The 27,927-nt window shown below is 42.2% G+C and overlaps 1 protein-coding gene across 1 annotated transcript in view; it reads right to left on the bottom strand.

Moving 5' to 3' along the window:
• Positions 1-1,268: 1,268 nt before the first annotated feature.
• The window catches only part of DIRAS2 (DIRAS family GTPase 2), a 39,411-nt gene continuing 12,752 nt past the window's right edge, over positions 1,269-27,927 (bottom strand). Inside the window, exon 2 of the mRNA XM_066601994.1 lies at positions 1,269-2,110. Coding sequence (XP_066458091.1) covers positions 1,473-2,072 — 600 coding nt within the window. The 5' untranslated portion in view covers positions 2,073-2,110 and the 3' untranslated portion in view covers positions 1,269-1,472. The remainder of the gene's footprint in view (positions 2,111-27,927) is intronic.

Raw genomic sequence — 27,927 nt, 5'->3', positions numbered from 1 at the left:
AAAGAGGACTCAACACCTCCCGTGGCAACCTGTTCCCCTTATTGATCACCCTAACTGTCTGATAACTAATCTGTATCTCCTCCCTTTCAGTTTCATCCCATCGCTTCTAGTCTTAGTTTGTACATGTGTAATAATTCACTTTACTCCACAGCTTCATTCACCGTTTCGATGACTATTGTTTAGTTTTGACCTCCTATATACCCTACTGGTTCAATTTCTGCAAAACGTTTGCTCTTCTGATCTTCATTCTCAGAGGTTTAGCCTTACACTTGACCAGTAGATTATAAAAGGGGCTTACAGCAAAGTTAAGAATTAGACTCCTATCACGTACTGCTAGACATCACTACACTCCTCGCCACCGGCGACAGAAGATCCTGGTGCCTTAATCTTATTTTCATCATCTAACTTTTCTCCTTCCTTGTTTACTAATATAGCATTCCTGTGTATATTCTTACCAATGTTGATGAGACCAACCTGACCTGGGCCTTTTCTTCCAAGGGTCCTATAGCAGCCAGATGGGCTGTCTCTGCACTAGACAATATTTAATATATAAAATCCAGTTTAAACTAAGCTATTAGGAAGTCAGCAGTGGTAGTGGAAGCGGCAGTCAGTAAATGCTGACGGCTTCCAAGTAGCAACGAACAGAGTCGAGCATGCAGCTCTGCATGCGAATACGACTCAACCAAACAGTATTACAAAATGAGTAAAGCAAAGTAACGCAACTATGTATCCAAAGGCAAAAACAGTAACATGATCTTCACAGGTGAATATACACTTAGAAGAACAAATCGCCATGGGATGCATTAATTGGTGTAAAACCGGCTCTACATCATCACATAGTCCAATCCCTGTAAAATGTAATTGGAGAGAGAAGAATTTCGTTAAGGCAATTAACATTAAGAAAGAAAAATACACAATTAAAACATGTCTGGCTATGTGTTATATATATTTTTATAAAATATGCTCTAAAATGAATACAGCTGTAGTATGGACATGTCCTATCATGCATGAAAGGTACATAGTCGTTTGCGCTTAATATTTCCCCAGGTAGTAAACCCCAAATATACGAGTTGTGAATCCCCAGAAATCCTGCACTATAGCAATACACAGGAAAGTTTAATGTTACTTTAATCTTATTATTAGTTGTATATGCATGGCTATCACATGCAATTTTATATTTTCAGTCTCTATGTATAAATACAAAAATCTAAATTTTTCTCATAAGCATTTCTAGCAAGTTGCATGCTGGAAATGACAAATTAGTCCTATTAAATGATATTGAACAAGATGAAATTGACACTAAATTATTTTCAAGTCTAGTCATTTTCTACCTCAAACATTTCTTGAGGTAAAACTGGTAAATTATGTGCCATTTATTTCCGGATGATAAAATAGTGCATTGCCAAGTGTTGTGCATGCAGTTTCCCTATCATCTCCAGCGCTGCGGGGTTAGAGGAGCACGAAATAGACCTTTACATGACAACACATTTGCCTTTCAGTTTTTCTTTTCTTTTCTGCTGCTTGCTCTTCTTGCCGTCTATCTGAAGGCTCACAGTCCTGCGTTTCTCAAGGTTTAGAAGCTCTTGGAACAGCTCCTTCACATTGTGATTCATCTTGGCCGATGTCTCCATGAAGGCACATTTCCATTTTTTTGCCATTGCTTCTCCATCTGAGCTGTCCACTTCTCTGTTTTGGCTTTCATCACTTTTATTTCCAACCAACATAATGGGAATGCTCTCTACATCCCCCTTAATCTGGCAAATCTGTTCATAGATTGGCTTCAGTTCTTCCAGGGATTGCCTGCTGGTGACGGAGTAAACCAAAATGAAAGCGTGTCCCTTCGATATAGACAGGCGCTGCATAGCTGGGAATTGGTGGCTTCCAGTGGTGTCAGTAATTTGCAAAGTACATATACTTTTGTCACAGCTGATCACTTGCCTGTAGGTGTCTTCAATAGTTGGTATGTAGCTTTCTCGAAATGTCCCTTTTACAAAGCGTAGAACCAGGGAGCTTTTGCCCACACCTCCGGCTCCGAATACTACTACTCTGTAATCATTACTTTGTTCAGGCATTTTCACAAATAGATCAGATGCTTTTCTTGGGTAAACACCTAGGGAAGATAAATACAGAATGGTTTATTAGGGTTTTACAATTATTATCATCATCATATCTATAGTTTCTTTAAATGATGATTATATGGATAAAAATGGGATCAGAGCCGAAAAAGTAAATGATGCCAAACTAATACACATTAGCATGAATTCGTCTGTGCCCTCTTATCCTGTCTCCAGAATTTATATAGTGCAAATCAAGTGCACCAAGTTTGTGCCCTCCCATGTGATCATGTGTCATATTAGAAACGTCTTTAGATTTGTTCCGTTTTGCCTGAGGAAGGACCCTGTGAGGTCTGAAAGCTCGCTATAACATCATGTATTTTTGGTAGCCATTAAAAGGTATCGTATCTACAAGATTACTTGGTTCCTCTTACTGAGAACAATCACACATTGCTCTACTGGCTAAAGGCCCATTCGAACCTGCAGATGATCGCTCAAGGATCGCTCAAACAACAGTTTGAGTGACAGCTTTGAGCGATCATTTTGCATAAACTACTAAGTAGCTACTCAGCTACTTTGGAGCAATTAAGTGTGCAAATGAAGCCTTAGATGAAAGCAGTTAATAGCCCGAGGGCTCTTATCAGCATTCAGTTCTTTTGTTCTCCAGCGGGAAACAATGCTATCAGCACTCCCCGTGGAGAACTGCTGATAAGGCTGAAGGACGATTTTTAGGTTGGATAGAATTTAACGATCAGCTAGCAGTGCGGGAAAAGTGCACAATGAGTCCACATTTAGACACAACGATTATCACTAAAACGATCGCTGTTTAGCGATTTTTGAGCGATCATCGCTTCATGTAAATAGGCCTTAACACAATACATAACTTTTTAAATATATTTTAGATTCACTATAAAAAGGTCTATTCAATCCTGTTTCTGTAACTCCCATAGGAGTGGATGAGAGTTGCGTAAGCAGCATAGCAAGCTACAATGTTTCTGTAATTTTAGAAATATGGAAACAGCATGGCTACGTTGTTTTGCAACTCGGAATAAGTTGTTGCTATACAAATAAAGATTATTATTCTATGGAAGTTACAGAAGCCGTGTAGAACAACCATTTTGCTGTTTCCATAATGCCAGGCAACAGTGGGTGCTGCAGTGACCTGGAACAGGGGGGTGGGGCAATTAGGGAGATCGGTGCATGTCCAGCAGTGAGATATACTTTTATCAGACATTTATGGCATATCCCATGCATATGTCATACATGTTTGAGATAGGAATACCCTTTTATTAGAAGCCTTTGGACAGCCACCTCTAATAGCACTATGGCTATTTATTCGGGACTCACCCCATACAATTCCAATAGTATACCAACTGTAAAGTCCCTACGGCAGAATCAGAGGCGTAACTTGAAGATCCCAGGCCCCGATGCGAAACTTGTAACAGGGCCCCCAACTATAATGCTTTACTCATAGTACTGGGTTTCCTATATGGAGAAGAGAGGCCTTATGGGCCCCCTAAGGCTCCTGGGCCCGGGTGCAACCGCATCCCCTGCATCCTCTATAGTTACGCCCCTGGGCAGAATTCTGGCAGTATAGTCTGGGCAAACCTCTAGAAGTCTTGTTCATAGTCAGAATAGCCTATTAGCAGTTTGACAGTGTAGGCTAGACCAGTGTTTCTCAACCTCAGTGCTGAAGTACCCCAACGGGTCATGACTTGGACATATCTAGTATGTAAAACAAATGTGACAATTCCTTATGCGCTAACAATAATTATATCACCTGGGTTATTAAAGACATCCTGACAACATGACTTGTTTAGGGCATTTTATGACTGCAGGTGAGAATCCAGACTTTGCCGTATAAGATCATTACGGTCGTGCATTCTGGATGTCACCCATCTAAGGTTGTCTTCACATAGATAGCGTAAATGCTGCAGAAACTGTGCAGTGGATTTTGCTGTGGATTTCTGCAGCATTTACAGTTCAAAATGTTCTGCAAGGAACCCACAGATTTTTGGGAAAATGCTGTGGATACTGATTCCACAGCATGTGTATTAATGTTGTGGATTTCAACCCTTGAAATACAGGGGTTAAAATCTGCAGCAGATCCACAACAGAAACTGCGGTAAAATCTGCGCCATTTAGGTGTAGATTTTGCCACTACGGATTTCTTGTGGATTTGCTGTGGGTTTTCCGCTGTGGACTCCCGCACCAAGCTGTGTGAGAGGCAGCCTAATAGTAGTCAGGCTAAGTCATCATTCGAGTTTCACTATAATGTGAAATATAGGTCATCCAGTACATCTAGTTTTATGGAGACACAGAACAAAATTAAGGCCGTGGCTTCCAGTAAAATCTCAAACTCTCATACAGGAATTATTGCAATTCTCAGTAGTCGAAGGAAAAAGAAACTGCTGGGATTGAAATCTCGCTCAAAGCTTGTTGGAAGAAGAAAACTGACTGTCTTACAGGCAAATGTACAGCCAATGTTAAAGGGGTTGAAAACAGGAGACATTTAGGAATCAAATATCTAGTAAGAAAATAAAGTATGGGCAAATGAACGATGGAATAATCCTCTAGAGCGCCACCTACTGGAATGGTAGCTACTTTAAGTAAAGTATATATTCAATCCCTGCATGGTTCATGTAGCCGGCTCAAGGTTGACTCGGCCTTCCATCCTTCCGATGTCGGTAAAATGAGTACCCAGCTTGGTGGTGGTGGGGGGGGGGGGGGGTAATAAATAAATTACCTGAAAGTGCTGCGGAATAAGTTGGCGCTATACAAATACCAAGATCTATGTTTATTTATTTATTTGATATATGAATGCTACTACTATAGGTAAGATATGTAACTTTTTTAGGCCTGGGGAAATTTTATAGACACAACAGGGTTCTCTTTTCTCTTGATTTTAGGTCAAAATGCTCATTTATCAATATGGCATGTACTGAGAGAATACCAATAGATAAGGGGGTCCATCACATTTATATTTCTGTGACTGAGCAGGACACCCAAGAAGAGAGCTCTGATAACTTTGGGGCCGCTTTCATATGAGTGTATTTTAAATCTGTATTTGGTCCGTGTTTTGGGGACCATCATACGGAGCTAATGTAGAACTATGCATGGACACACATGGGCGTAATTTTCATGTTCGTTATTTAAAAATGCGGTAGGACCTATCATTTTCCCGTTTTTGCCTCCGTATTGGTATATTATTTTCTGTTGGGTAAATATGAATCTGTATTTGCACAGTAGAAAATAAATATGACAGTAAATACAGATAAGGCCACTCTGTTGTAAAAACGCAGTATTTTAAATGCAATGTTTTACAGCCTTTTTGGACAGCATTTTCAAATGCATTCGCCAGCGTTTTTTTAACTCACCCCACTATTGCAATGGGTGAAGAGGTGGTTAAAAATTGCGAAACACACTAAAATTGTGTCGGACGCTCGTCTGAGAGGCCCCATTGAGGCGTTTTACAGTGTTTAGCGCAGTGTTTGAGACGCCCCGCTAGACGCAGTTAAAATTGGCCTATGTAAGAATAGACTAAAATGCTGATGACCTACACTTGTAATGTCATCTGTAATTATGGCCATATTACTGATCTGTACACTACGAATACGCGGGTCTGAACTGGCCTAAATGTGTAATTTGTAAATGTGTAATTTGTAAATGTGTAATTTTCTGCAAAACTAAATGGATTTTCTAATGTAGAAAACTTAACTTCAAAATACCCTAATAAGACATTCTGAATTAGCAGAGGCGTCCGACTAGTCCATCGGAGGATCAGGAGATCCCAGTGTCCCGGGGTGACTTCTCCGGGCAGCACATATTTCTGGCTATACAGCGGTTCGACACCATCTCTTAGTGACTCATTACAGAGGCAGGTTCCTAGGAGAGCTCTGTCAGCACTGGCGGAAGTGCTCATTGGTCCAGAACAGCTGCTGCCAGCCTGAGGTCATGTGACAGCTGCTGCCAGCCTGTGGTCATGTGACAGCTGCTGCTTTATGCAACCAATGCTTCTTCAGAGTGCAGACAGAAGCAGCTGATTGAAATGACTTGCAGCAGGAGCAGATCATATGAGCGCTGCCCGTATGGCCTACAGGGGAATGAGCCACAGCTGACCTTTGTTCAAGATGCAGATATCCTTATACAATTCATATTAGGAGATCTATGGAGGCTGACAGACAACATACAGAAGCTGCATACAAGCTTCGGCATACACTCCTGGCATGCCTCATCCGGGAAACTTGTAGAGCTCAATATGGCCGCTCCAAGAGTGTGTAAAGACATGACTGCTCCACCTTCATTAGCCCTAATGTGTTCCATGTCTCGTCCTTATGAAAGTTCACTCTACTGTCTACTGTTAAGGTGACAATATTTGCTGATCTCAGAAGGAAGGAGGATTCATCAACGACATGCTACAGACACCTACCAATACTGGGTCAAGGGCATTTGTGGTTTTCAGTCATGTAAGGGGGTATATCCAAGAGGTTTGTTATTTAAGAATGTTGTGATATTTGGGTTATTGTGCCTTGTAATATAGATCATAGAGTTTGGAGTACTAAAGCACTTAGCATGGGTCTCTAGGTGTGTCCGCTCTTTGTCTAATCTTGTGTAGTCTCTGGTCTTTTTCTGGGCTTCAGTGAGAGAAGGAAGCAAGTGCAGCAGCTCCACTAGACCCAATGGATGACCGGCACCAAAATGTCTTACAGGCGTAGGAGAGGAGGCAATGCCCCAACTGCATTTTCTCTTGTAATGGTCACTCCCAGGATATCAGTTTGTGGCAGCCGGTACTTGAATCTGAAGTTACTAAATGGCACTAGTGAACTTAGACTGTGAGTATCATGTTTGCAACATACAGTAACAAGCACAGTTGTGCTAAAGGACTTGAAACTGCAGTTTGACTCGCTCAGAGAGAGGACTCCTTTAATTTATTTAAAAGGCTGCAGCAGAAAACAGCCTTGTTACTATTGCTGACATATAATCGTAGCACAGATTAAGAAACTGTTATACAGCTGGACCGGGCAGAAAATTAAATTTGCTAATACACTGTTCAAATTTGCCCAGCAAGGATGTCTGATGACTGTTCCTACTCAGGGAACATCTCCGCAGCCCTCAGCCTCCCATATTATCCCGGACACAGTTTAAGGACACTAGCCCCAACATACCAGCACGCGAACGGCAGGTGGTTGTGCAGCGACCTGAGCAGGAGGCCCGTTGCGATGGGGGCGACCACGGGGAAACAAGATAGAATGTCACGGGTGGCTCTGCAATCTCTCCCAGCAGCAGTGCCAGCTTGGCCTAGCCCAGTTGCTCGCAATACATAAATGTAATATTAAAGAATCTGAATGTCACGTGACGCCAGCACCTCTTTTAGGCCAGTATTCACACGGTGCAAAATAAAGAGTCCACAGTCCAATAATAAGTTTTCCAGGAAATCAACCAGAGGTGCACGGTTGTACTTTACTCACAACTTTTCAACTTGGATCCTCCAACAAGTAGTAAATTGTGCAGACATAACAATCTTCTTTACAGATATTCACTTCTCCACACCTTCAATGTTACAGGCTTTCTAGGAGACACTCTTCCCTCTGAACTCCTGACGTCTTCAGTCTCAGTTATCTGATAGACTGTCCGTGGGGTCTGCACTCCCGACTCATTAACAGCATTCACTCAAGTTTTCTATTTGGTTCTCAGGTGTTTTAAATTGCTTCCCTTCCTCTTGGTAGTGGCAGGAGACCCATTACTCTGCGCCTAGCTCAGCGTAGGAACGTCCACCACCTCAGCGCAGGAATGTTCACCACCTCCGACTACATTTTCTCAATTCTTCTCTCTAAACTTCGCCCCTCAACTACCCAAGCCTTTCAATCATGTCACTCACGCAGTTAAAGGGACACACACACATGACTCATCCACAACAGCCAGTTACATACATTCACAACACAACTTCGGGCCACTGCAGTTGCAGATGCCCCCTAGTGGATAGGGAGTCCCTCTGGCCTACACCTGGTCAGCGACCCCCTCTTCAGTCAACAAGTAAGCAAAGTTTAGGACAACGCTCCGAGAAAATGTATTTAAATTAGTAAAGGGTGCAACAGAAAATATATCCATAGGACTCACCTGGTGTGGACTACCTGGCTTGTGACAAGCTGCCACACCTAGTTCGCCATCAATATCCTACTGATCTGCTCTATCAGCTAATCCTTGTGAAGAGCCAGGTTCGTGGGGAGAGCGTCAGAGGAAGAGACGCTGGTATCTCAGTCGCAGATACAGAAAAATATTGGTTTCATAATTCTGCGTTCTTACTTACTCTTGCATCACGTGAAAATTGTGCAATGTTCTCGCCAGTGTGAAGGCGCTCTTACAACCAAATAAGTCCCCTTTATCAAACATGTAACAGTCAAACCGCCCTTGCTTGGATATTCTGGGATCTGCAGTTCTACAAAGCACTTAGCTTGTATAGCATTACTGACAGATGGCCAACGGAGCTCCGGATTCCAGCATTAGGCCTTGAATGGTTTGCTGCGTCATTTAATAGATTCAGCCATAAACCTTCTGCAAAGCCAGTTAATCATAATACAACTTGCAAAACATTTAATAGCACCATATGGTAGAAACTTTTTAATTAAAAAGTAAGACAATGTACCCCTCAGGGTTCATCTGTCACCTAAATGCCTGTTTCTGATTAATTCATTGCAGAATGATATATTAACCCTTTAGTGACCAGTCTTTTTAAGTTCTAAAAACCAACCCATTTTTCAGTTTTTTTTATCCCTACCTTCAAAAGAGCCAAAACTTTAAAAAAAAATCTGTCAACACAGCCATAGGAGGACTTGTTTTTGCAAGATGAGTTGTACTTTTTAATGCCGCTTATGAAGTAGGAAACCGGGAGGTTGAGCCATCTTGGCATATCAGCTACTGTTCTCTGGTACCAGTTATTTTCATGCCTGGAAAAGCTGAATGAATTAAATGCAGATGCCCAGGTGTGTATCCGGTCACAAGCAAAGCTCAATTACAATTTATAAGGCTTCTTGTCACACCTAAATAGGAGTTTTTTGACTCTATCCTCCGTTTTTGTAACTTTGAGGATGCGACAATTAGCATGGCCATGGCTCTTTGTATCTCCATAATGAAATTGCAAGCCAGAAACAACCTCACTATTGTTTCCATCCACAAGCCCAGACTATACGTCCTGCAGATGAAATACTGCTGTCAATCAAAAGAGAAATGAATAACTGGGATTGTGAGTCCCCCGAGGGGTTTAGCACAAAACTAGTTATATTTTTGGAACCAGGAGTCAATTGCAAACTCAATGCATCGGCTCCCATTGTTGTGTGATCTCCAGAACACGTGAATCGCATACCCGCTGGACTACTCATATTTCACATATAATGTTTGCTATCTACTTGTAGGTAAATTTGTTATAAAATGTGACGGCCATAGGTTACCTCCTGGAAAAATATGGCCGAAATATTGAATTGTCTCTTTATCCGGAAAATCTGTGCATCCACTTAACCAGATGCTCCCTGATGTCATGGAGGAGAGGTCAGAGGTGCAGCTAGTAGAGACTTTAAAACTGTGGGGGATAGGGGGATACCCCCCAAACTGCCAGACCAGGGAGCTGTATCTGATACAGGACTGTCCATATTTCAACATGTTCCTCGCAACCAGGACTATTTAGACCGGCTTCGTAAGACAGTTTTTTTTCTATTATATCCATTTTATTTTCAGAACTGTTTTGTGTATATATTGTATGTTCCCTACTAGAGATGAGCGAGCACCAAAATGCTCGGGTGCTCGTTACTCGGGCCGAAATTTTCGCAATGCTCGAGGGTTCGTTTCGAGTAACGAACCCCATTGAAGTCAATGGGCGACCCGAGCATTTTTGTATATCGCCGATGCTCACTAAGGTTTTCGTTTGTGAAAATCGGGGCAATTCAAGAAAGTGATGGGAACGACACAGCAACGGATAGGGCAGGCGAGGGGCTACAGGTTGGGCTGCATCTCAAGTTCCCAGGTCCCACTATTAAGCCACAATAGCGGCAAGAGTGGGCCCCCCCCCGCACTGTCAGCGTAAAGATCGTTCTCCTCTGCCATAGCTGTAACAGCTGTGGCAGAGAAGAACGATGTTTGCCCATTGAATTCAATGGAGCCAGCAATACAGCAGGTTCCGCTGAAAGCAATGGGCTGCCGGCGATCGCAGGATGAATTGTCGGGAAGGGCTTAAATATATAAGCCCTTCCCTGCAATTCATCCAGAAATGTGTTACAATAAAAATATATACCGGCGTATAAGGCGACGGGGCGTATAAGACGACCTCCCAACTGTCACCTTATACGCCGGCAATACAGTGGAGCAAAGAATAAAAATCATTACTTACTTCTTCTGACGTTCTGCGCCGCTCCTGCCGGCTGTCGCTCCCTCCTGGTCCACGGCAGAGCATTGCTTTCTGCACGCAGGGCTTGAAATCCCCGCCTCCAGAAACACAGCCAATCACAGCCATTCAATGACATCATTGTCATTGGCTGTGATTGGCTGAAGGCACGTGTGTTTCTGGAGGCGGGGATTTAAAGCCCTTCGTAGAGAAATCAATGCTCTGCCGGGAACCAGGAGGGAGCGACAGCCTGCAGCAGCGCCGCAGAACGTCAGAAGAAGTAAGTAATGATTTTTATTCTTTGCTCCACTGTATTGCCGGCATATAAGGTGACAGTTGGGGGGTCGTCTTATACGCCCCGTCGCCTTATACGCCGGTATATATTTTTATTGTAACACATTTCTGGATGAATTGCAGGGAAGGGCTTATATATTTAAGCCCTTCCCGACAATTCATCCCCGCGCTCGCCGGCATCCCATTGCTTTCAGTGGAACCTGCTGTATTGCTGGTTCCATTGAATTCAATGGGCAAACATCGTTCTTCTCTGCCACAGCTGTTACAGCTGTGGCAGAGAAGAAGGATTTGTCTTCTATATGTTCTTAATGGGCTCGGCGCTGCTGCTGCCGGCCCCATTGAGCGCATATAGAGAAGATTTATGGCCTTAAGAAGGACCGTTGGGGTTCTTGAAACCTAAAATCACTCCTAACACTCTCCCTATAGCAGCTCCACCAAGATACCACTTTCCCTGAACTAATGTCAGAATGCATCTGTGGCGAGCCGCGGGAGGGGAAGATTTTAATACTCGGGAGACACCTAATCTCGCCAGCCACTCACTGCAGGGGGGTGGTATAGGGCTTGAACGTTGCAGGGGGAAGTTGTAATGCCTTCCCTGTCTTTCTATTGGCCAGAAAAGCGCGCAAATTTCTCAGGGAAGAAAATGAAAGTAACCCGAACACCGCGTGGTACTCGTTACGAGTAACGAGCATCCCGAACACCCTAATACTCGAACGAGTATCAAGCTCGGACGAGTATGCTCGCTCATCTCTATTCCCTACCCCTTTGTACATTATCATTTTTTGTATGTTTTTATATGAGCATTACTACCTTTTAGAATAAAGTTTGAAAACTTTGTTAGTCTGTCCTTCAGGCAATAAGCTATTCATAATCTCAAAGCTGAAGTAACAGTGTTTGGACTGCTGGAAATTGGAAAAGTCCATAATCCAGCTGGTGAGCATAAATAAGGTGGCTGACCTTATGGTCAGTGGTGGCAAGTGTTTTGGGGCATGGAAGCCCATGTTTGGGTGTGATTAGGCTTCATCTTGCATGAGTGTAGGATCCGGGGAGCTGGAAATAAGTTCAACCTGTGGTCTATCGTTGGGTGCTGTAAGTCACAGGTCGGTAATGGCCATGCTGTTACCTTGACAATTGGTGGCAGCGGTGGCGTTTCACATAAAACTTTTTTTGGAGGGGGTACTGAGGGGGTACTTGAATTCCAGGATTATTTTATATGAATAATCTGCAATATTTGAAGACCATTAAAAAAACAAACAAAAAAAACTTGCTATTTTTATAGCTCCAACTTATTCTGCATCACTTTCAGGTAATTTGTTAATTACCCCCCACTAGTGATGAGCGAGCATACTCGATAACGCAAACTTTTCGAGCGAGTAGTGCCTTATTCGAGTACCTGCCCGCTCGTCTCTAAGGATTCGGGTGCCGGCAGGGGGCGGGGAGCGGTGGGGGAGAGCAGGGAGGAACGGAGGGGAGAGCTCTCTTGAGTATGTTGATTGCTGAGAAATAAGTTTATTAAAGTGGGACTTCCTTTAGAGACACCCTGTATATTGTTCAAGAGCCTCTAGTAAATGCAAACAGCTGACTGGCTGTCCGATTGTTCTCATATTCTTTGCCGAGTAACAGTGAACATGATCGGTCAGACAACAAGCAGAGACCTTTTCGAGGAGGAAAAAAACCTGACTTGTTTGACTCTAATTTACATTTACTTAAAAATGTCCCAATGAGTTATTGCACAGAGACATTCTTCACTGTGAAGGACTTTTATGTAATACTGTGTTTTTTAAAACATAACTTTTAATAATTTCATATTTTAAGATTGGCGCCTCCAAGACACCATTAAAGGAGATGTCCCGCGCCGAAACGGGTTTTTTTTTTTTTTAAACCCCCCCCCCGTTCGGCGCGAGACAACCCCGATGCAGGGGTTAAAAAAACCACCCGCACAGCGCTTACCTGAATCCCGGCGGTCCGGCGTCTTCATACTCACCTGCTGAAGATGGCCGCCGGGATCCTCTGTCTTCATGGACCGCAGGGCTTCTGTGCGGTCCATTGCCGATTCCAGCCTCCTGATTGGCTGGAATCGGCACGTGACGGGGCGGAGCTACACGGAGCTACTCGGAGCCCCATAGAGAAGAGGAGAAGACCCGGACTGCGCAAGCGCGGCTAATTTGGCCATCGGAGGGCGAAAATTAGTAGGCACCATGGAGACGAGGACGCCAGCAACGGAGCAGGTAAGTATAAAACTTTTTATAACTTCTGTATGGCTCATAATTAATGCACAATGTACATTACAAAGTGCATTATTATGGCCATGCAGAAGTGTATAGACCCACTTGCTGCCTCGGGACAACCCCTTTAACATGAAACAAAAAATTTTTTTTTTATATATATATATATATTTTTTAAATACACACAAGAAAAAGGATATGTTGACCCCTGCTACTCTCAGGTCTAACTAATATTAGTGCGCGAACACCAAGTATGACTTTCACTGATCCGAAGGTTATAGATACAAAACAAATGATGATTGAGGGATGGTGTCAAACAATGACAGGCCTTGATATAAGGGTATTATGCATAGTGTGTCATTCTTCTAATGACAACCATTCCCACTTGGGTCGGGTAAGTTAGTGGTGCTGTGTTTGTTGTTAACCACTATAGGTAAGTAGGCGAATTTGCACGTTATTATCCTATAGTTCTTCTTTCGACCACTTCTTCATTCACAGGGGTACATGGATGAAATAAAGAATATAAATAAATGAACTGGACTTTCTGTCTTTTGTTACCACTTTAAATCCGCCAGTTATATTAACGTACAGTATGAGCACGCTCACTCTGATAGGACCCTTGAGTTAGTCACTTAGTACAGACGCATTACGGTGAGGCCAAAAGACTGGTCACTCAAATGTATTTTTTAGGGTTAACCATTAGTATCACTCAAATGGGTATGTGGTTTTGAATGAAGATTAACGGATGGCAGTTACATACAGATGCTTAATAGATCAAATCTCAGATCAACGCGTTTCCTCAGCCAGATGTAGATATTATTTAGGCTGATTCATCAGGATCTTGTATAGCTTGATGATGGAATTTACATATGACGCTGTACCGTCTACGTTAAGGTGGTAGAACTATTGGTAAATAGTTTCTAATAAGACAACGCATTTAAAGGGACTGGCCACCTTATATAGAATAAGAACAATTCAGAGGATATGTAGCATTTGGGCCATTTACAGCACTATTGTAATTAGGATAGTTTTAGCTTGGAGCGAGATGAGCCCCATATGAATTTAATGATTGGAAGGAGCGCTTTGGTATTTTTATTGGCATGTGCTGCAAAGTGTAGATGCATTTAGGCTGTATGGCCATTTTGACTAGGTTTATATGTCCAGCCACTGAAAGTGGTAATTTGGACCATAACTTAAACTTCAGCTTAAAGGGGTTGTCTCGCGAAAGCAAGTGGGGTTAAGCACTTCTGTATGGCCATATTAATGCACTTTGTAATATACATCGTGCATTAAATATGAGCCATACAGAAGTTATTCACTTACCTGCTCCGTTGCTGGCGTCCCCGTTGCCATGGCTCCGTCTAACTTCGGTGTCTTCTTGCTTTTTTAGACGCGCTTGCGCAGATCTATCTTCTCCATTCGGCTCGTCTCGGCATCACCGGCATTTTGGCTCCGCCCCCTTTTACGCGTCATCGCGAAGCTCCGCCCCCGTCACATGTGCCGATTCCAGCCTCTGATTGGCTGGAATCGGCACATGTGACGGGGGCGGAGCTTCGCGATGACGCGTACAAGGGGGCGGAGCCAAAATGCCGGTGATGCCGAGACGAGCCGAATGGAGAAGATAGATCTGCGCAAGCGCGTCTAAAAAAGCAAGAAGACACCATAGTTAGACGGAGCCATGGCAACGGGGACGCCAGCAACGGAGCAGGTAAGTGAATAACTTCTGTATGGCTCATATTTAATGCACGATGTATATTACAAAGTGCATTAATATGGCCATACAGAAGTGCTTAACCCCACTTGCTTTCGCGAGACAACCCCTTTAACAGGTTCCTGCAGTGGGTTTATATTTTCTGCTATCGCATTTTTATGGTCGGGGACCATGGTTATTCCTAGGTATTTAAATTTGGAGACCACTGACAAGCGTGTACATGATGGTGGATTTAGACCAATTTATATATAGTCCAGAGAATTGAGAAAAAATATATGTTTCCTGGCGTGGGGAATTGAGTTCTCTGGATTTTTTAGGAACAGAATCATATCATGAGCATATAGTTCCACTTTACTTTCATGTCCTTTCCAGCTAATGTCCATTACGGAATGTAATGTAATTAAGAGTTTTGCACAGCTCTCTTCTTTTATGAAGCCATGTCCCCTGGCAACCAAAGTCATCCTTCTGTACAATGCTGCCTCTCCATCCTGCAAATGGCTGCCGATAGAGGCACATGTCATACAATCCTATCTATCAGCGCCCATGGAGAGGTGGGATTGTATAACAGTGGATTCATAAGAGAAGAGTGCAGAATAGTAGAAAAATGGTGGAGCAACCCCGGCAGAAAATGGAAATATGAAATTGAGAACAATGTGCTTTTCAAAAGGCTGAAGGCTTAGAGGATGGCAAATAACCATTTCTGAGCATATAAAAGAGGAAAGCACAGAACTCCTATATACGTAAGTTTCCCAAATACCACACATCTACTGTCCTGTATTGATTATACAGTATATGGCAGTCAACCCCTTTAACTAAACATTGCTGCCAATGTAAGGAAATAGTGTTAGAGCTACCTGCATAGAAAGGCAAAAACTAATTAAAAGCAACATTTGGTAGATCTTTGGAAGGTCTTGTGTGTAGTAGTATTGGTAAGCCCCAGCATTCGACTCTCTCTAACCGTTGACCAGATATTATTGTGCAACTGCTGCTCCAAAGATGTCTTTACTCCAGGGTCCAAACTGTATAACCCAGGCTAAAAACCATATCAATATTGCCTATCTCAATGGTCAAAATCATATAGCAGGTACTTGGCACCGTGGTCTACAAACTAGACATTAAAAAAAAACGGATATGCAGATGGATATTATTGATAGAACTAGGCTTGTACTTATAAAAATTCTTCCACATTTTCATCAAATGAATTTATTTGAAAGTGGAACGATGTTTCTAAAGCTCAATGTACAACAGATGCCTATACCTTGATGCCAAGTCACTGCCTCCCTGTTATCACAGGCGCTGGTGGCTTTTTATAGCTATATACATGCCTTTGTGTGAGGAAGCAAGCTGTAAATATACTGTCGTCACTAATCAAGAGCAACATATGTTCAACATTTTATAGCCAAGAGCTCATTTGCACTGTAACTAAGCAGCAAGGCTGTAATTGACCACGAGTGCATGTCACGTACTGTGTGGGGGTACGTGGCTTTATTCAATATGTAGCTCTTACTGAGTAAGCAAAGCCTCTTTATTGACATGTGACTCATAGAAGTTCTAACAAGTTTAAGAGGGCAATAAAGATAGTATTGTATTTCTATCAGCAAGTGGCAGAACCCTGTCATTTCTTATACTGCTCTGGTTAGTATTTGGCTGATGAGACTATTGGGAAATCGGCCTGACCATACACAAATTCCCAGATGGCGTAACGCAATATTTTAAACAATAAATTAATTTTTTTCGCTACACAAAGCAAAACCCTTATTAGCACATGAAATCTGTGATTTTGCTGTGAAAAAAGAACTGTTTATGGTGTGAAATTATTACTTCATCTAACAGTGTTATGAAAGGGAAAGCCAATGCTAGGTTCCAGCTAGGTTCACATCTGCATTGGAGCCTGTCATAAAGAAGGAAAAAAATGCAAAAATTATAGGCACCCTGCTGGAAATCTGACAGACTCCATTATAGTCAAAGGGGTCCATCAGTTGCAGTTGGGGTCGTTCATGTGAAGGACACGGTACTGTTAATAGTTTCCTTTCTCTGTTGCTATAATGGAGCAGAAAACCGAAATATAAGGGCAGATGTGGACCGAGCCTAAGAGGAGCCACAGATGAAGTAGAAGAAAGGCGGAGAAGGGAGGGATCAGTAATCGCACATTGCAGAAAAGTTACATCTAGAAATAAATGCTAAAAAAAAGAAAAAATCTATGGCAGTCTTCCTGGTATCAGTTCTGATGGTGCAGGCTGGGTCTGTTGGCAGCCACCCTTTCCCCACCCTGGGTTGAGTTGAGTGGCTGCGCAATCAGCGGGCACCTGAACATTTTTGCTCCTCTTTACAGCAATCTGGCTTACTGCATGCTATCAGGTCAAATGGCGATAGAGCATTTTGTGTAGTATATATCTAATATCTGGCCTCTTTTTCTGTGAGTTAGAGATGAATGCTACAAGTAAACAGATAACACTAGGTAACAGAAAAGTATTTTTTGTTTGCAAGAATTTAATGCTTGCGCTGCTAAGGTTGCATGTAACTGTAATGGACTTTTTTTGAGTCATAACTGGTTTTGTACCAATTGGACCATTATTTTAGCTGGCCTTTATATCTATGGCATATGCAGCATATCACAGCACACATCACACCCACTTGTAGAAGGTTGTAAACAAATGTGTCATTGCGCACGATGCGTGTATCTGTTTGTTTTTGCAAGTTCAGAGCTGCCTAGAGACCTGACGTATACTTTCTGTTGTCTGCAGGCGACAAAGTATAAGCATTGTTTTCCCATGGCCTCGAGAGGTTGCAAGTATATGCATAGACAAATATGTTTACAGCGGCGCCCGGTGGTTGCGCTAAGCTCTGCCCCTCCGGTCAGGCAGTCTTACAGCACAAGTAAGGTTGGGACGACGAAAACCGGTATATCGCTAATGCTTTGGTGATACTTTTTATCGATATTGTTATGTCCGATATATCGGTAACATCGATAGTTTCAGGCGATATACTATCGATTTTTGGAAAGAAAAAATGTTTCTTGCGGTCCAGTGACCAGATTTTCTTCCTTTACATTCCGCCCTTTCCTTTGTGTTGTACAGGATGTAGTTTTGCTCTCGGCACTGATGAACTTATGAACAAGTTCTAGAAACTTTTGGAAAGTTTTCTGAGAGTCAGGCAAAACTGACTCTCAGAAAAAGTGGGGTCTGAGGTCCCTTCTCCACATGCGTTTGTTCATCGCGTTGGACGCACGCTCTGAACGCTTACGTCTAACGCCATGGGTGTGGGCAATGCTTTCTAAATGAAAGCATTTCCACATGCAGATGGAGGGCTGCGCTGAACGCACGAAGGTCGCAGGACACGTGACATGTCGTACGTTCAACGTCTAACGCGAACACAGTGCCCATAGAAAAGATAGGAGACAAATCTAACGCAATTACAATTGCGTTCAGGGCACTGCGTTCGCGTTACCAGGCCCTGCATTGTTTACAAGTTGCCATGGAGACCGTTGGTCACTCAGCGGCAACTTGAAAAAATGCAGGGCACGCAGCTCCACAAATACCCACACACAGAGATCATGCTCACTTCCCGTCAGCTCCAGAGTCCATCTTCTGGCTTCCTCATAGCTGGCAGGACTGTGTTTCTGTGTGTTTGCTGGTTCATTAGATAACGATTATTGGGGCCAATGATAAAAAACTTCTTTTCATATTCCTAAATTTAATTCTATGTTTCATCTGTAATTTTTTATTTTCATTTGTGACTTTAATACATTTTCATGTTATTAATAGTTATAAGTTAATAATAAATTCGGAAGTTTAAAGTTTTTAAAGAAAACTATAATTTTTTTGTTGATTTGTTGCTTTATTAACCCTCGACCTGTTTTATTTTTGTACAGCATTTAAAAAAGTCGATATATTGAAATATCGACAGTTTTCCACCGATATTTTACAATAATCGATAGTTTGTTCAGCGATAGCCGATACTATCAACTATGGATATTTTTGTGTCGATGTCCCAACCTTAAGCACAAGTGAACTCTACTAAAGTTACTGTAACATTTTAAAAGACCTTGGAGGAGATTTATAAAACTGTCTAAAATTAAAACTCTCTTTGTTGCCTATAGCAACCTATCACAGCTCAGCTTTCATTTTATATTCTGCCTTTGAAAAATGAAAGCCACTCTGTGATTGGGTGCTATGGACAATGACGACAGTTTTATAAATCTCCCCCTGTGACTCTCTGTGAGAAGTGACTGTATATATTTCTCTATAAATCTAGATTTGGCTGGTTCAAATATATACTATTATCTGTTCAGAACTTCTGCCTCTGCAACCTTTCATTTATTGAATGACCTAAGAGGGAAGAGCCGTCCCCACACTCCGCCTTACAGCTTGTAAGCAGTGAAGAGAAAGGGGGTGCATCCTCTGGCTGCTTGGCGCAGCATACAGCTGCTTTCAGCGGCTGCCGGTGGTTGCGCCAAGCTCTGACCCTCAGGCCAGATGTTTGGTCAGGCAGAGAGGGATAGACAAAGACGGCACTTCAGGCGCAATTTTGGTGCAGCCTCAGGCAGGGCTGTGTTGAGGGGGGTTCCACCTTAGGTGATACAACTGTGAAGACCGACCCCATCATAGTGGAAAGTGTGAGGGCTAAGTGCACTCCCCTAGGGAACACGGGAGAGAGTTCTGGACACTTCAGGCACCCTGTATATAAGCAATTTTAGCTGCGTCACTGAGGAGTTCAGTGATAACAGCAGACAGACACAACATCTGTGAGGGTCAGCAGAAAGGTCACAGAGTACATGGCAGTGGCCACTGAGAGCTGTGACCAGGGTGTTGTCCTCATACTGGGGGAGTAGAGCAAGAATAGGCTACCAAAGCAGCCTGACGACCAGAGGGTCCTTATGACTCGGGGGTCAAGGTGGAGAAGCAGCTCTGTCACCATAATGGGAAGCAGCACATGGAAGCACTGGGATTATCAAAAAGGCATGATGAGCTGGACGCCGAAATTGTCATCACACTGCGTGGAAGAAGAGTCAGTCTCTCTTCCTGCAAATAAAGCCTATGAATCCAGGACAATGACAGAGCAAGCTGCAGGACATACAAGACTAGTCCAACGGGATGTTAGTTTGCACATACTATGGACTATGACAGACGAGTACAGACAGGGAGAGTACCCCTCAAGGGGACTGTAGTTAGTTGGGAATTGTGGTGCAATATTTAGAGAGAGAATTTAAGGTTATTGTTATTACATAATGCAATATGTAAAACATATTGTTGTATAACAGGGGACAAGGCATTTTTAGTAGGGGCATTTTGCTCCAGCATAAGTTATGTAAGACGGAAGTTAACTGTAGATATCTGTTCACACCTATGATGCATTGAGTCCGCAGTGATGCGAAGCTCCTGAATTGGAGATGTACTGTGACACCTATGGTGCGTGAGGTTGGGATTTTAGTCATGTTGTGACCCCTAAAATTATTTTGTAACCTTAAATTTAATTTGTAAAGCTCTCAGACAAACTCTTTCAGGCAGCCCCAATGAAATGTTCTTCAACCCGGGCACAGCCATCCTTTGAGTCTCTACTGTATTCTTTAGCTATATTCTTTCTGACCATATTTGCATTCAATAAACTAAGTACAGTGAATCTACAGATTTTATGTAGATGAATGTTTAGGAAATACCTTACATAGAAAAAGTTGTTTCTTTAATGACCTCATGAAACGAGAAAAAAAATTACTTTCACTCAAATTGAGAAAATGTTTACTTTTTGTTTTTGAGGTTCCTTTTACATACAATGCCCTGTTGGGCACAGGTGCCCAGAAGGTCGTCCCAGCGATAATAGTTCTTGTGCTTACACACAGGAAAAATCCTCACTAGTGAATGAAAGCAGAGCCGGCCGGGGATCGTTCCGGCCCACCCACCTACATTCACAAAAAAACAGGCAGTTATTCATAAACGAACGATTGCCTGTTTACACGGGCCAATCCGATGTTCAGTTTTCTGCACGCGGAAAGTGGATGATGAACAAGAAGTCAACAAATTCTCATTTGTCGTTCATTTGGGGTATGCAGTTATACTGAACGATAACCGTTCAGATTCCAGCTGGATGCAGGAATCTGAATGATTTATTGGCCCATGTAAAAAGATCCTTAGACCTCTGATTGCCAGTTTCTAGGTTCAGTCTCTGACAGCACCACCATTGGGTGGGCTAGTTGTTCATAAGGTGATCAGCTCATCAATATAGTAAATGGAGAACTTTTTTAAGTATTTAAGTCACTTCCATCATCTTGCAGTTAATTTTAGAATTATTTTCAAGTATATCTGCCATACATCCTTTTTTAAAACTTTACCAACACACCATATTGAGTACTGCTTGGTACCTACTTTAAATAAGGGCAACTACAAGGTAGTTCTGTGGCATTATGTATAGCAAAATATACATCAGGCAAATTGGGGTCCCAACAGTGGATGCTTTGTGATCAGATTATTGTTGGGAGGTCCTACTAATAGAAAGGGATTACCCAGAGCGGACAGCCCTTTTGGCCTAAATTCTCATTCTGTTTTAGCATTCCGTTAAAACACCCATTTAACTTAACAGGATGTTAACAGGATGATAAAATGTGATGTAAACCTAGCCTTACAGTAACTTTACTTACAATTTAATGTTGCTATAATTTTGCATTGCCTATTAAAGTAAGTCTGTCACCCGCTTTTCTCTCCATCTATGAATTCTATCCATAGATAGTGGAATGAAAATAAACCAACCCATGCCTTTAGTATAATTCTCAGCAGCTCAATGGCCAGGAAGTCTCCTGTTTTTCAGCCTGCACACCGTATGCATATTTAGACTGAACCGTCCAATGGGTGGTTCAGTTCTGGGCACTGAGCCAGGCTTCTTCCTCCATTCTAACCCCACAAATTGTCAATTGATTGACATTTTCAGCCCTCTTCAGTTGGAGATTACATGCATTCCAGGCACTGTGCATCCAATGGGAGTAGTGCAGATCAGACCAGTGGGGATATATCGCGAGAGGTGAGTATTCTGTTTTCTATTTTATAACACAAATAAGGCCATTATTAGTACCAAGCAGGGGCATTGAGACTAGGGATATTACTAGAGGCTGGGGCAGTATCCAAGATTGGGCACATGACAAAGGGACATTCTTAAAAAGAGGACATAAAAGGTGCACAATTAAAGACCATGGGCATAAAAGGGAACAATTAAAGACTGCGGGTACTATTATAGATTAGGAACATAACAGGTACATTACTGAAGAGTGAGGGCATAAAGGGAGCATTATTACTGAATGGGATCTGAAGACAGCAGTATTACTGTGTTGGAACACATTTACTGTGAGAGTGGCATTAAAAGCATCACTTACACGGGACACAGAAAGGCATATACTATTGTGTGGGACATCACAGATGGACTTATTACTATCTTGGGCAGTATGGATAGGAACATTGTGTAGAGATGTGGCTAATGTAGGGGGGTGTTGTAAAAGTGATGAGCCAAAGATGTTTATATCAAATTCTGCAGACACAAGTTAAAGCTGAGTAAAAGTCATCATGGCAGTCTGGCTGGATAGAGAAGAAAAGGGAACGTGAATAACTCCAGTCAGAATGGATGTCACCAGTAAACACTGAATATAACGCTACTGTAACAACTTATATGGTCTGCAGAGCCAACATTCCCCACGCTACTGCCAGGAGCAGGGGGCCGTGTCCTTAGAGGACCTGTGGAGTATCATCCCTTGTGAGACTCCCACCACTCACTCCCCCAGGCGCTTCACATGCCCAGTGTCCTAAACATATGGCCTCTTCAGCTTAAAGTTGCTGGAGACATCAATTGGCAGGATTAGCATAGTAGGAGAAGAAGAGACCCAGACCAGTTTAGTCCTAATTTGCATATGGTGCTCAGTCTGAAAAAGGTGATTTTGGGGCTCTGGAGCTGCTGAGATTTATACCAACGGTTGGTCTTCAAAAAGGATTTATAGATGGAGCAAAAATGGGTGCAGACTTTAATATCCTTTAATGTCAATATATGTAATGTACAGTGAAACTATATCAGTATTGATTATTGCTGCTCTACATCTATTTCAATAGAGAGATATATTGAGTAAACACAATCTATTATGATAGATTTCTTTTTATTCCATCCGGCAACTTGATACTAGTCCTTACCTGAAACATAACCTAGTGACTGTTTTCCTTTTCTGCATGTGAAATATGTTGGAGCAGAAGCTTATAATTTCCTTCCCCCCCACAAATCCAGAGCATGGACTAATCTGTTTTTTTGCTTTTAAGTAGACAAAGTCTAATTGTGTTAGAGACACCAGCTGCTATTTTGTCTTGTGTGCAAATCAGATTCATTACCTCATGGTTGCTGCTATTCTGCATACCTGACAATATTCAGTACACTGCTACTTGCAACCATTGTGATATGGATTAGCATGCAGATAACCAAGAGTTATTCTTACCGCTTTAGAACACATGAGAGCTTCAAAAGAGAACACATCAGAGAGTGCAATAATGCTCTCATGTTTGTATTTGCAGTGCCCATAGACATGACTGGCATGAAGGATAATAGGATGGCACATGCCAAGCATCTAAGAACAGTAGAGATCAACTAACTATTGGAAAGGCCTTCTGAGTTGGAATGCGTCTGCCCTCACCACCTTGTGGAATTATGATCAACTCTGACCACCAGTAGGTGCTGGCAAATAGTTAAAAGTATCAAAAATAAATAACCGGGAAATAAAAAGATGACTTGAGATAAATGTGATATTAACCCCCAAACCCACGTTTTTCAGTCTCTTTCTTCTTCAATGTGGTATTCTGATGGTGTCAAATTGGTATTGATTCCTAATAAATTCTGTGCATTTTATAATAATCTGATACGATAGATTACTACACGAATGTGATAATTAGAACGCTTGGTTTCATACCTAGTAATAGCGCTAAATATATATTACTCCTTAATGATTTATGGCATCATTACTGTTAATAGCTCTTTAATCAATATGTGCCACCTATTTTTTGACATAGTGAGTGACACTGCCAGATCTTCACAGGAGTGTAGATCTATAACACTGTCACATTCTGACAATGATGTCTGTTGGCAATCAATGAACTGATCATATTCTTGCTTGTATTTAGTTAATAGTGGCCCAAATAAAATTTGCTAGGTGCACTGAAACACACCCTAGTGTATACTTCTAATGGTAACTACAGTTTAATTATAAAGGTACAGAAAAGTTTAGGTTCACATTGGAATATAATTTTACAGTTTACGAGGGGGTGCTGATAAGCAGGGGCGTACCTAAAGGCTTAGGGGCCAGGGTCCAAATATTTTAGCTTGGGCCCTCCCTCCCTTCCTAAATCGTGCTGCATACAGCTGCAAAACAAATTTCCATTCACGATCTAGCCCCTTGGCATAAGCTTTGCAAACATGACTCATTTCCTGCACTGCATCAAAATTTGTTTATACCCCTTAGGCCACTCTCACACACACACAGACTGGTTTTTACTGCTATTAGCAGCAGCATCCCGAGCGCCGCGCTGACAGTGGTACAATGCTGCCATTGATTTTAATGGGGTTACTCAGATCTGAGCTCGAACATGGTGTTTTTAACGCCGCAATTCTCGAGAATTGTCTGTTCTATGTTTGCCTTTTGGCGTTTTTAATGCACCTCCTCACCCATCACAATGGGTGCATTAAATAGCGCTGTCAAACATGTGTTCAAAAATGCCACTGGAAATTGCGGTAAAAATGCCAGAATTTCGAGCTACGTTTTCTGAAAGCATGTATGAGAGTTGCCTTAGCATGTGTTCATGTTTTTTGTTGTACTTTTGAACCACAATTAAGAAAAACACACAAAAAAACTGCATGCTGTATACAAAGACCACATACTTTTCTAAAGAAATGGCATACACTATTAAAAACTGCATGTGTTTTTTTTTTGTTTTTTTTTTAATTGTGTGTAAAATCTGCAATTATAACAGCATATACAGGGAGATGTATAACTTATGCCAGCAAAAGATAGATATGAGATAGATATATAGTTATCCCACACCATTTTTCTGTGTGAAGAGAGCAGCAGGGCAGGCAGACGTGGCCGCCGTACACTCTGTTAGCAGGAGCAGCAGGATGATGACATCATCATGCTACTCCACTCAGTGCCATGTTGTGCATCTGCCTCCCTCCCTTCACTGCTTCGGCTTTCTCTCCCTCTCTGGCTGGTCACACTGCTGGACGCTTATGTGCAGCAATAAACGCTTTTCCATAGCATGCTATGGAAGGTACTGCGGAATCTGGAGGCGGATGCCCGCTCTGGATTCTGCAGTGTAGGGTGCTGTCACATGCACTCTAATATTCTGCCAAGTGCAAAATCCATATGTTGCACATATGGATTTTTCCACAAGTTGAAAATGAAGATTTTGATGCGGATTCGAAAAGGGATAAATTCCAATGCCAATCTACATCTAAACCAGCATTTTAGATGTGTGGATTTTAGTGTGGATTTCTGTAGCAGAATATTCTACTGCCTTTTGCAGAATATTCTAGTACATGTGAAAGCATGCTAATAGATAAAGGTAAATCAGTTATTCTGCACTCCACCGTATAATAAGTGCTATTTGCAGATGTCACTGGAACAGTAAAAAGCTATGTCTTTTTTCAAATGCTCATCATCACAAGTCGTTCTTTGTAGAACTTTCATTTATCAACTACAGAGATCAAAGTGCTGTGTCACTGGAATCCTCTTAACATTTGTTTTATACAGTAGACAATGTAATTATAGAGGAGTGTAGCTATACTTTCCAGGCCCTTAGAATAAATAGCATGCGCATACATTAAAGAGAACTGTCTCACAAAATACCTTATGGCATATTAACTAGATCATATCACAAAAATGAAATTGCTGGGGGTCCAGCTGCTGGGACCCATACCGGGGCAGAGAACTGGGGTGCCTGGGGGGGAGGTGGGGACACTTGCTAATTAATGTATGACTAAATACTGGCATAGAAAAGTTGCAAATCTTCCTCCTGTTGTGTCAGCATAGCCACTTTTTAAAAAGTGGGTGAGGCTTGTTGAAGGGGGCGTGGCTGCCCTGAACCAAAAGATGTATGTGTAATTAAGCATAAATTATGTCACACATTTACGCCTGGTCGGGGCACAGCATACATTTCTGTGAAGGTGCTAGGAGGTGCTGGGGTTGCTCTAAATACAAGCAGACTGGCACGTCTGCCAAGGAAAATCATACTAAGCCTGTAAATCCCCCCCCCCCCCCCCCCCAGATCTCTAGTCTCTAGGTGAAAACTAGACAAACATGGCTGTATCAAAAATTTGCATGGACGATAACGGACCCACATCTTTATTTAAAGCGAGGTCCTGTAGACATGGAATATTTATGGTCAATAAGCCATAAAAGTTTCAATGTGAAGTTTTTAGATATTTGAATTTTATTTTTCAATAATTTTTTTAAACCATTGGAGAACTGACACACAAGGCCTGTATTCTGTAAACATACCAAGAGGATGCCAGCAAGGATTTAGATTCCATTCTCTCTCCTTCATACTGTTATGAGAGTGTTTCCACTTATAAAGATATCTTTCTGATAATATAATTGAGTTAAAGCCCATTTACACTCAAAGATAATCTTTTTAAATGACTGAAAGATTTAGCTAGCGTTTTGTATAAAGTGTTAATGGCCATTAACAATCATCTTCATCTGCATGTAAAAGGGCCTCCTGGAGCTGTTTGCAGAGCCCAGCATGTGATTAATCACACACCCTGCTGTGCAAACAGCTGCATTGTTCTTGTCCTGGCTGCAGGCAGAATACAATGCTGTCTGCTGGCTCCCTGTGGAGATAACAGCCTGCGGTCTACAGAGAGATAAGTGTGTTTGCTTTATCTTCAGTAGCTGAACCATGGATTTTAAGTTCAACTTAAAATTATCATTCAAACGAAAACTGCCCAATGCCCGCTTTTACATGTAATGATATCACTCAAATTCGGTCGTTTGAACAACTTTTGAGTGATAATTGTTACGTATAAATGGGCCTTTACTTGTGCAACAGATGCCAGTTCAAAGGTGACACTGCACAACTACACATTAGACACAGAATGTCTTTGTAACTAGAATTTGTAACTCAACTACTAACTTTCTATTGCTTGTAAATGCTCATGTGAGCAGTTCATACCCTTTAAAAAGAACTTCAAGTAAGAGGAATGTGGCTCGACAAGACTAAGAGGGGCTATAAGCGAAAAAATTTAAAGTACACTATCCTAACCGTTTAAAAAACTTTTGACATGTCATGGTGACATGACATGTAAAAAGGTTAGATCAGTGAGGGTCGGAATGTGGAGACCCCCACCGAGCGCTAAAATGAACAAGCAGAATGTCAATCGATGCCGCAGCTCAGCCAATTCATAAATCCCGCCTCCACAATGTGATTGGTTTTTCAAATTCTACTCAGCCAATCAATGCAGAGCTGGATGAACCAATCACAGCCCTCGCATTGGTTCATCGAGCGCTGCATTGATTGAGTAGCGCTGGATGAACCAATCAGAGCCATCTCCTGCTGGAGGCAGGGTTTTTGAATCCCGCAACCAGGAAGTGATCTTCTGTGGATGAACGAGGACTGCAGGAAGCCATGTGGAGCTCCGAAGAGCAGCGGGAGGACTCGGACTGAGCCTTTTAGGTAAGTATTCCTTTCTTTTCTAAGGGAATTCAGCTATGGCTTATTTTATGGGGAGGGCTTAACCTTCTCATGATAAAATCGCTGGCAGCAGTGAAGCAATGCATGATTTTTCACAAGAAAAATGCATTACTGATGCTACAAAATCACAGGAACACAAAGAAAAGAGGTATTTTGCATTATGAATAGATATATTATTACTTAGAACAGGGGTGCACAACATACAGCCGGGGGCCACATGCGGCCCAAAGTGCCATTCTTTGCGGCCCTAGTCATCTGGACACAGAAATACCTATGCTTGGCTGCTCACATATAGTTCAATGTCCGGATGCAGAGAAGTGAAACATAGTAGGGCAACAGGAACAGATAAGTACTAAGGGTGCATTGTGGTAGCCATGTTTGGGTCCCCTATATATTAGGAGAATAAAGCCTCTTGACTATTTGGCACTTCAGAAATGAGGTATATGATTTAGAGGCTTTGTATATGTATGCAGTTCTCTGCATTTTTAGTTTATCGGACTTATGAAATGCCGGGCCGTTACCTCGACATCTATCATCTACAATGGAAAGAGCCGCATGCATTGTCTCCTCCTTT

Source organism: Eleutherodactylus coqui, chromosome 5 (genome assembly GCF_035609145.1).
Source record: "Eleutherodactylus coqui strain aEleCoq1 chromosome 5, aEleCoq1.hap1, whole genome shotgun sequence".
In the NCBI taxonomy this organism is placed as follows: Eukaryota; Metazoa; Chordata; class Amphibia; order Anura; family Eleutherodactylidae; genus Eleutherodactylus; species Eleutherodactylus coqui.
The sequence above is the reverse complement of the archived record's forward strand: the minus strand, read 5'-3'. Positions and strand labels throughout refer to the sequence as shown.